At 38.2% G+C, this 10954-nt stretch overlaps 1 protein-coding gene across 1 annotated transcript in view; it reads left to right on the top strand.

Moving 5' to 3' along the window:
• Positions 1–10954, top strand: part of lrfn5a (leucine rich repeat and fibronectin type III domain containing 5a) — a 155094-nt gene that overhangs the window by 118714 nt on the left and 25426 nt on the right. The window contains exon 8 of the mRNA XM_086095453.1: positions 2300–2767. Within this exon, the coding sequence (XP_085951579.1) occupies positions 2300–2767 (468 nt within the window). The remainder of the gene's footprint in view (positions 1–2299; positions 2768–10954) is intronic.

The following is a 10954-nucleotide window of genomic DNA, read 5'->3' on the forward strand; positions in this document are numbered from 1 at the left end:
ATATCGCAATATCACGATATTGACGTTATCGTTACATCACTAATTATTAACGTTTTAAAGAGAAGCAGCGAGAATAAATTTGTTTTACTTATTACCCCTTTTCTTACTTGAAATTACTGTTTTTCTTTCTACAATTGTCTTGATCGCCCATTTTTTTACTTGGCTATATTTAAGTTGTATATCATTTGCATTTTGGGAGTAAAAAAACTGATCTTTCAATCCATTTATTTTATTTGTATTTATTGTCATTTAGTGTTAAAATCCTGTACAGCCAAGACAAATTGCATATAGTGTTACCAATTATTAGACCAATTGCTTATACAACTAATTACTAGAGAATGTTGTTAAATTCACACCTGGTGACAAATAACATACAGTAAGTATACCCTGACATATATCCATAAATTCTGTCCAAGTATTATTTATATATCTCAATTCTGTAGTATAGGAGCAAAATAAATTACATACTTATACAATTATTTATTCCTTTAAACTAGGGGGTGTCCAAACGTTTTCCTCCAAGGGTCCACAACCAGAAGAATTGAAGAATGCAAGGGTCACTTTGATTGTTTTTTTTTACTTTAATTTATCCAACACACCAAAATCAGTCAGCCAAGCAATTTTATATGGTTTATATATTGTAGTTTTGCCCCTTTTCCCCCCTCATAACTGCTACCTGAACAGCTTTCTATAGTAAAGTCAAGTTTATTTATATAGCCCTTAATCACAAAAGAGTCTCAAAGGCCTTCACATGCCTACAGCTGACAAATATTAACGACATCCCTTCATCGAACCACAAGAGTGCCAGGGAAAACCTATGAAACCCCATTAGGGGAAAAATGAGAAACCTTGAGAAGGGGCCGCATACAGTATAAGGATTTTGCTAGATTTTGGGTGGTTGAGACTCTGTAACCCACCAGAAAATATTAGCCCCTGCACTGAACAGCATCCGAATCCCAGCTCTACAATCAGAAAAACAGGAGCAATCTGTTGCAAGCAGAGCATTTTTATAGCAGTTACTTGGTAATCATTCATGTGATATTTTCCAAATTTGGACCTTGACACAGAGCAGAAAGTAGATGGAAACTACTTTTGCTTGTAAGAATAATCTTCGCTCACCAAAGTGTAATGAAGACAAATGTTGGTACTTGTTTAATTGTAAATGGTTCAATTGCATCTTGGCATATTTAGAAAAGCTCCACAGCATATAGTAATAGAAGTACCGTAATTTCCGGTCTATAAGGCACAACTGACTATAAGACGTGCTAGTTAAATTTGGGGAATACTCGAGATTGTTCCACACATAAGCCGCACCCGACTGTAAGCCGCAGGTGTTTTAATGTTAGCGCACCGGTATATAAGGGTTCCCGATACCACAGAGGGGATTGTCAGGACAGAGATGACTGTTTGGGAACACAAAGCGTCCCATTTATTGACATCTGAACAGCATTCGTGAGGTGCACAAATACAGCGCATGTCCTGCGATCACAGTAGTAGTACAGTATATAACAACAGAACAAAACTTACAGGGCTTGACGAGGCAAAACGTCAAATGGCTAAATGAAGTCCGTTTTTCAAAAATGCTTGACAGTAAGACGGCAGTAAATATGCATTAATAAAAACACGGCTGTACAAAAATACGTTACTGTAACAAATATAACCAGCCTACTATAGCAGAAAAGTGAGTCATTACCGGTAATTCTCGTGCCATTGTCTTCCTCCTGCGTACTATTGAAGTCCTTTCCCTCAGTAGCTGCGTTTCCATTACAGTTTTTCGCTAAAATAAAAGCAATATTGTACTATTTTGATAAAGTACAATTTCGACTTGCCGGTGTTTCCATTAAAGAGCATTTCGCAATTCTCGTAATGTCCCGTCTCGCGGGATCTCACAGTTCTGTAGGAGGTGCTCATGATGTTTACGGAAGACAGACGCCCGGAGTTGTTAATATAACTTTAAAAACATCTATGTGCAAATTGTCTCGCTTTTGTTCTCTCTCCTACTTTATATGGGCTCACTGGTTTGCCCTGCTCTGCCTGGCGCTGTTGCGCTTCCTTTATAGTGTGCCGTCACCCCCTGGTGGATAAGCCGCACCGTTGTATTAGCCGCAGGGTCAAATGCAAGTAAAAAAAAGTAGCGATTTGCAGTCCTGAATTTACAGTAGGTCATATTTTTTGCATATGTCGCGGGCCGCTTAAAAATAAATGGTGGGCCACAAATGACCCGCGGGCCATAGTTTGGACACCTCTGCTTTCAGACCTGTGCATTTTGTTGACTGATTGTATTTCCACTCCTCAATAGATGTAAGGCCAGAGGTGACCCCGAGCCAGCAATACACTGGATATCTCCCGATGGGAAACTGGTTTCAAACTCCTCGAGAACACTGGTCCACACCAACGGAAGTCTGGACATCCTCATCAGTACTATCAAAGACACCGGCTCTTTCACCTGCATCTCCTCCAACCCTGCTGGTGAAGCTCACCAAACTGTTGCCTTGGTTATCATTAAACTCCCGCATATCTCTAACAACACCAACAACATTCAGGAGCCTGACCCAGGATCATCTGACATTTCAACATCCACGCGAAGTGGAAACAATGGAAGCAACGTGACCGGCGATGTGAAGGGCGGGGTCGAAAAGAGGGTGGTGAGCGCTGAGGCCACATCATCAACCGCACTGATCAAGTTTAACTTCCAGAGGAATATTCCAGGTATTCGGATGTTCCAGATCCAGTACAACGGGAGCCAAGATGATTCACTTGTGTATCGGTAAGTCTGACAGAATCATTACATCCACACTAAATAAATAAAACACAATGAAGTTAGAGTGATTATGCAACAGCAACTTAATCTTGCCTAATGATCCGGGCAAGGGGAAGGTTGCGAATGACATGCCTGAGATGTGTAGATCGCATTACATTGGAATACATGCAAATTTAATGACCGGGGGGAAAGGATGATAGTGGGCATGATTTGGAATATGGCAAAACAAGAGCTGATAGCTCTGCTACATGGGCTTTACAAGGGTAATTATATACTGTATGCCCATTAATAATGAAAAGTGTAACCACAAACACTGGAAATAAGGAAATAATTCAGATGAATGTTCTAACAAATTAACAAGTGTGTTCTCAGAGCAATTATTTACTTGCTCTCCATTGCCAAAATATCTATGCAAATACTATATAAACTAGGACTGGGTATGGATTATAATTTCCTCAATCGATTCGATTTTGATTCACAAGATTTCAGTTTGATTTGATTTTTTCTGATTCGTTTCACTTCCCTTCAATCTGATATTGATTAATTATGGGGCATACATTTTTCCTAAATATCAAATAACGAGATAACAACTCCACAAACATTAAATTCCAAATTACATTTTGCTGAGGCTGAAACTGGTTAAATTATTTAGTTTATTAATGAAAGAAACACGTTATCATCACTTAACTCATTTGCTTCCGAAAATGTATAGAAATGTTGTATTTTAAATATTACCATAGTCCCAAAACGTATTTATATGCATATATTTTTTAATGCTAGAGCTAGATACTTTAATGCAGCCTCTGAAATTGAAGAGAAAGCTTAAAGCAATGGTAGGTATTACAAAAACGGCCAGCAGGTGGCAGCAGAGTATAAGAGATCAACCAGAGCCATGTTGCAAACAAGCTGATTTCCCCACAGTTCTAGACAGATTTGTGAAAACAAAGCTCTTTCCCCCAGTGTTTTCAACAGATTTGTGAATAATGATGAAACTTAGCTAGAGTGTAATGCTAATTTCTGCAAAACAAAAAACAGATATAAATGTACTTTTTTTCCTGATGAAAGAAGAGACTCTAATCTTTCTTTTGGTAGGTTCCATGTTTTTATAGCAATAGAACACAATACTCTGTAGGCCTAGCAAAATCAGTGAAAATGGCTGGGAGTGAATGAGTTAAGTGTTACAAAAACATTGACATCAGCAAGGATGAGATGAAAATATTTTCACAATTCTAATTCAATACAATAATTGTAAATAAATAAATTAACACGATTCTAAGTTGTCTTAAAGTGCAATAAGTCAGGTCTTTCATAAATGTAACAAAATACTTTATATAATATAATACTAAATTTACGTGAACAGTAAATTTCAAGAAAACAGTAAGATGGGAAAAAAAAGGGGGGCCTTTAAAAATATTTTATTATGAATTTATGGGGAAAAGATTAAATGATCGATTCATGGTTTTATGAATCGATATCAGGCTCAAAAAGGAAAATCGATTCAATAACGATTATTCGATTTTTTAAACCCAGCGCTAATATAATCATCATTTGACTTATCAGTCCACAATTGGATGAGCAACTTTTTGACAGACATAAAGGAAAGCATCCACAAACCCAAGTGACCTCAATCTGAGCATCCCAAGATAGCCGATGACAGGGAAGCTGTCCTCTTGTCATGTTTTCACAGGATTACCGACATTAAATCAAGCTCACTGGGAATGATTGGTATTTGAGCAAAATGTTTACTCTTGTGATATGGTAGGATAGAATAATTGTGCACAAAGAATATTTGTTGGGAGATCTGCAAGTATTATCTGCCTTTCATAGCAACGCTAAACCCAATATATACTTCATCTCTGCACATCACCATGAAATAGAAGCGCAGGGAGATTGAATATTAAGTGTTATGCTAATATCAGTAACAATATCAATGTTATTTATATGTAAAGTATTTTTTTACGAGCATAGCAATATCTGTGCATCCGTTTGTATGTGACTGAAAGTTAAATATAATAATTGAAGTGATTAATTTAACTCACGATATAACGGCTTTTACTGTATGTTGTTTATGTATCATCGTGTCAGTAACATACAGGCCTATTGCAAACTCTTGACAAATGTCCTGAGTGTTTTCCCCCATTCTATTATAATCTTTTATATATTTGTATTGGGTTTGCAATATAATTTGGGTTGGAAATGAGCAGGATGCCTTTTTTCAAGCTATTTCGGTTGGTCAGAAATGATTGTGATTTTTGAACAGCCTGGCTTACCATTAATATTCAATGTGTAAATAAGCTTTGCTCCGACTGGGTCTCATTTGTCCTTAATTTGATATGGAAAGTGGCTTTCGTCTGATTGGTTGCTGTCAATGTGTGGGTGTCTTGTGGCTGCCTCAAGTAGTTTGGTACATTTGGCGCAGTTTGGTACATTTGGCGCAGTTTGGTACATTGTGTTGAGGATGGTAACCTAAGCTTGGAATGACATAGCTACACATATAAATCTCAATGTCCTATGCTAATAAAAAAAAAAAAACAATGTTATTTGTGACATCAACATGCTGAAAAGCTTAATGCTATTAGCTGAATGCTAAGATTTGAATGCATGTGCTTAAATCATTTCAGTGAAATTAGAATCCATTTCCTGATATGATAATCACTTTTTGGCGACAGCAAATTATGCTTTGCAAAATTGAGGACAAACTTTGCCCAGGCTGCGATGATAGTGACCAACTTCATAGAAGCTCCAAGTTTCGAGCCTTAGCTCTGCATGCGGTAGTCACATGTTTTTTTGATGGTCCGGGATAGATGAAATTTTGGTGTTCATATTATGTTTGTGTTCTGTACTTTACTGAATAATATGCTCACAACATTGTTATGAGCCCAGACTGTTGTCTGTGACAGCTTTAAAGTGACATTTTGCAGACGGAAAAATATTTTTTCCTGCGTAATTTGTGTATTGTAGAGATGAAACTGTGTGTAAACAGTGCGTCTCTGTGTCAGTTTCGTTGTATTTTGTGTCTACATTGTTATTTTCCAATTCTTTGACTATGTAATTAATTCTGGCATGCAGTTCAGTGCAGTCACCATTCATTATTAGCAGTCACGTAATGGCTGTGTGAGGTGCATTCAGGGACAACTTGTAAACAAAACTGAATGCGTTATTGTCTTACAGTACAGTTTCATAAAGCAAATTGATTAAGGAATTAACATATTTATTGGAATGCTTTAGTTAACTCACGCCATTCGATCACACTGGTGCAATGATTCATTTTGTTATGTTTGAAGTGACAGTAGTGTGGTGGAGCACTATTACAATCATTAATCGTGAACATCATCATTATTTTTATTTTTGTTATTATTACAATTTCAAGATGTAATGACATTATAAAATATCAATTTTCAGTGAAAAAGTACTTGATTGATTTGAAAATACTTGTATTTGATCGATCTGAAAAGAGTGGTATTTGGCAGGCACTTCACCATTAACACCATTTTGACCAATGCACTTATTCACTCGACACCAACACAGAGTGAAGGAAAAAGTCCTGACGTTAGAGTGTTACTACCTACGAGCATAACCACATAGCCCCCTCTTGTACAATGCATGACACCAGAGGACCCGCTAAATCAGCCCCAATTCAAAACTGAGTCAGCTGACTTGAAATCGGGCTCGAAACGGGCATTTCAGTGAATGGCTGTCTTTTACAACCCGTTCTCCCCGATGGCCCTTCTCAACATGAAACACTGAAGTCATTTGCGTATCTCTGTTATTGTACTCTCTTTTCTTCAGAAAGCAGATTGATTTTCTTTTAACACCTCAGTTGGCAAAACAAAGACTCAAGCGCATTGATTCTGCCTTTTTATTAAACACAGAGCAGATAGGGGAAAGAATGGGAAGGAGAGCATAAAGTGGAAACGGGTTAAAATGCAGAGGACAAGCTGAAGAGATTGGAAGGATTATGGAGAGAAGAAATAAGTAATAGCAGTTGTGACTGGTGACATTTTCAAGGAAGGGCTCTCTTTCTCTTTCTTTCTCTCTCTCTCCCTCTCTTTCTCTCTCTCTCTCTCGACATGAGTACAGATGTGCATTTGGATTTTGGTGACGATTCATAGCATTTTTGTGTCATTAAGCGACGTTTAACTGTTGTACATTTACAGTTGTACTCTTACATTCACATACTCCAAGTTTTAAATAAATGATAACCTTGTTTATCATTATTCACTAAAACGTGTTACAGTTTTGAGGTGGAGTGAACGATGTGGACCCAAATGCGAGGAGACTCAGTGATCAGACAGAGGTAATGAGTAAATGTAGGGTGATTTATTGACAAGTGGGTAGGACAACCGAGACTTGAAGTGACTGGACTAAACCGAGCGTGCGTGATGTGACAGGACCAGACTTGCCTTAACGGGAAGTGACTTGGCTTGGCTGGCTGTGGACTGACTATAATTTGGCTGGCTGGAGCTGTGGCTATGACTTGGCGCTACACACACACACATAATATGAAGCAAAGTTCTATGCAATGAACAACACAAGGAATTAAGTTAAACACTAACAGCTATGTAAATTAATAATTGATGTTTTTCTACGTTTCTTGGGCAGTTGTTCTTCAAGAACGTAAAGCCTGCTGTACGATGAACAAAAAAAGACCGTTAGAAAAGGTCAGAGGACATGATGTGAACAAAGATGTGAAAAAATAGATTAATTGGGTTAAAATTAATAATTTGATTGTACCCGACGTCCATCCATCCATCCCTTTTCTTAACCGCTTATTCCTCACAAGGGTCGCAGGGGTGCTGGAGCCTATCCCAGCTGGCTTCGGGCAGTAGGCGGGGTACACCCTGAACTGGTTGCCAGCCAATCGCAGTGTACCCGACGTGGTCTGTTATAATGCTCGCTGCATTTTGGCCACAAGCGTTATTGTTTTAAATTATAATGTATATTTACCGAAAAGGTAAAGCCATGTACCTTCCAGCATGATTCGATTCGGTGGGGCAAGACGGACCTCTTGCTTTCGGTGTCAGTGTACTGCACCTGTGAAAGGTGGGTGACGGCACCACGTGCCCACTCTCCCCGTACAGCAAGTGAAGACTGCGCCGGCACCTCCCTTGCCGTGCATTGATTACAGTTAACCGGGGACATTGTCATCCTCCACCCGGCACGGAGGCTGTCATAATTCATAAACTGTATTTTGTTTGGCTTGGCGCCACAAAAATCGTACTCGATTCCAAACCAGGAAATTTTATTTTTAGCGGGTGAAAACCAGCGCAAGTGGGTGACGTTAGTACGCTGGTGTACATACACTGTTGCGTTCAAGTGCGCCATGGAATGTCGTCAACTCTTCTACTTTTTGTTGTTGTCTTTTTTGGTGCACTCAAGTATGAAGCAAAGTTATATGCAATGAACAACACAAGGAATTAAGGCGGGGAAGCAATCCCACGCCAAACTGCACCGAAGGCAAGTGACGGTAACCACTCCGCCACCCGGAGCCCCGTCAACTCTTCTACTCCCGCACAGTCACAACTTAGATTGACGTGCTTCAGAACCGATACATGGCACCGTTTGTCTTTATGTGAATTTGGTGCTCGAAAGTACCGACCCAAATCGGTCCATACTACAAAAAGTACCCATCCCTAGTACTGAAATGTCGCATCATCGTTTTGGTATCGAACAACCCTAGACAATATTACTTTTATTATTTAATTTAAACATCATTGAGTAATGTTTTTCCATATATGCTCAAATGTAATCACTGCGACATCACAAGTATTTTGGAGCTGTGTGTTGTGAGCTAAAGCCATGTCATTAGCCTCTACGCGTCACGACAGAGTGGTGGACTGATTTGCCACCCATAAAAACAGATGGTATTCTTTGATGCTTCTGCACACCAAGTAGCTGGCAAATATAGCTGTTAATTCGCTTTTTATCACATCACAAGTTTTTTTATTCTATCGTCAATATGTTTTCTTTAATTCTTTGTCTTCAAGAAAAACAATGTGCTGACCTAAAAGTGACAAAGTATGCTTTTATTGGCGTGCCCTCCCCATTATGGTGACCTCGCATAGTGCAATATATTCTGTACCTGTAATGTAACACTCAGAATTCTTGATCATGTATTGATTGCAACAGGAAAACTTCATTCAACACAGTCCAGTGGGAAGTGATATTCAGACTGTTTGCCGATACAGTCTTCCTGCTTATGTATTGTATTTCTCTTCAGGACGCAGATCTAGTTGCTACACCTGCTATACACAAAAGTTGAATGTATTTACGTAGGTTATTATTTAAAGACTACTTTACACAGAATTAAGTTGAATGGTTGCTGACTCTTGCAAGGTGGAAAGCCGCATATAGTACTTGTAGCAGGAGTAGTAGTAGTAGTAATCGTAGTAGTAGTAGTAATGGTACACGTACAAGTAGTAGTTGAAATCAGGTCGCTTCCTGTTGAAATTGGGTTCCTCCCTGTTAAAATCAGGTCACTTCCTGTTGAAATCTGGTCACTTCCAGGCCCGTATTTCACTGAGCGGCGAAGGTTTGAGAGCGTTTCCAAAGTTAGCGAATGTTTATTTTTCATTAGGGTTAGTTCAAGGACTCAAAAACAAAACATTCACTCCATTTGCAAACACGCGCAAATCTTTGCTTCTCAGTGAGCTACGGGCTTTTCTTATAGTGTAATACTGTAATTTACTTGGCTGAGTTCTGCGCACAGTGTGGGTTCAATTCCCAACCAGCCCAGGGTGTAGTCTTAACTCAAGCACATGAGTTCACAAAAAAGTATTCATTTAATTTGTACTGTGCTACTTATATTACATATTGTAATGGGCTGCGTGAAGCGTTGTCACAGCAAAACCTTCCCTAATGCAGATTGTACTATACAGCAAAGCTTTGTTTCCCCTTGTAGCGTCAGTAGAGCAGGGAGAGTATTTTATCTTTTCTTTGATTTATTTGTCCCATTTAAGACTTGAATCGAATAGCCTTGTACCCAAGCTTTTGCTGTTAACCTCTGGTTGCAGGGCTATGTCATGTAAAGGCTGACAGAGATTAAATAATGTGATTATTTTAGGACTGTGACCTGCTTGAGGCAGCATATAGCCTTACACGTCACTAGTTTTACAAAACTGTTCAAAACTAAAAGCAAACATCTATACATAGGATGATAATACATATACTGCTTTAATGAATTCAGAGTTTCATTAAGGGCTGTTTATTAATACGTTGAAAAACTATTGCTAATAGCCACATGTCGCTGGCATCAGGCAGAATCCTTGTACCTCCAAATTCATCGCTTTTCGGAAGACCAAAAACCAAAACAATCATTGTCAAGTTGCTTCAGTTTTTTCCATGCAGTGTCTACACTTGAAAGGATGATATCATCTACTCACAGTTTTAATTGGAATTCACTGAAATGAACAGGTGGCTTTTGTTTTTCCTTCTGTTATTTTATTTGCTTATCTTAACAATTTGTGTGCAATCAGTTTGAATCAATTTGAATGAGAGACTTGCGTGAAAAACCTTTGAATAAAAGTAACACACAAACAATACTTTTGCATTCTATACACAATGTCGTCAATATTTTAATTCTAATAATAAATAAGTATACAAGAGACAGCTATCTAAATAAATACATACTGTGACGCCACCCTGTCTCATTTAAATTATGAATTAATTGTAAATCCCGCTATCCAATTTATGTCAATTTTTTATATGTTAATCTATTTTTCCTTTTAATTGCCTTAATTGAAGTGCATTTAACCATTAACCTTTATATTTTCACATGAACTATTTTTCTTAAATCTTGACCACGTTTTATAGTCACGTTTCTTCAACCATTGCAACATTGCATCGTCAAAGAAAGCAAGCCACACTGTAAAAAAGAAAAAAGAGTAATATTTACTTGGAAAAAAAGTCATTTTTTCACTCAGAAATTCTAAGTACATTTTACAAAGAGACACCATCAACATCAATATATTAACTAGTGTTGTTCCGCTACCGATACTGGTATCGGCAGAGGCCCCCGATACTGCATTAAAACAGTGGTATCGGTATCAGTGAGTACTAACAAGTAACATGCCGATACCAATAATTCTGATGTTAATATAGGACTTTGGATTCAGCATCTTGTTGTCTTGCTTATGCACGACATTCACTGATGTGTGACATTTTCACTGCATGCCGAGCTAACATATCCTATTG

The sequence above is a fragment of the Leptonotus elevatus genome, chromosome 14, assembly GCF_054856555.1.
Source record: "Leptonotus elevatus isolate MCC_2025b chromosome 14, RoL_Lele_1.0, whole genome shotgun sequence".
NCBI lineage: Eukaryota > Metazoa > Chordata > Actinopteri > Syngnathiformes > Syngnathidae > Leptonotus > Leptonotus elevatus.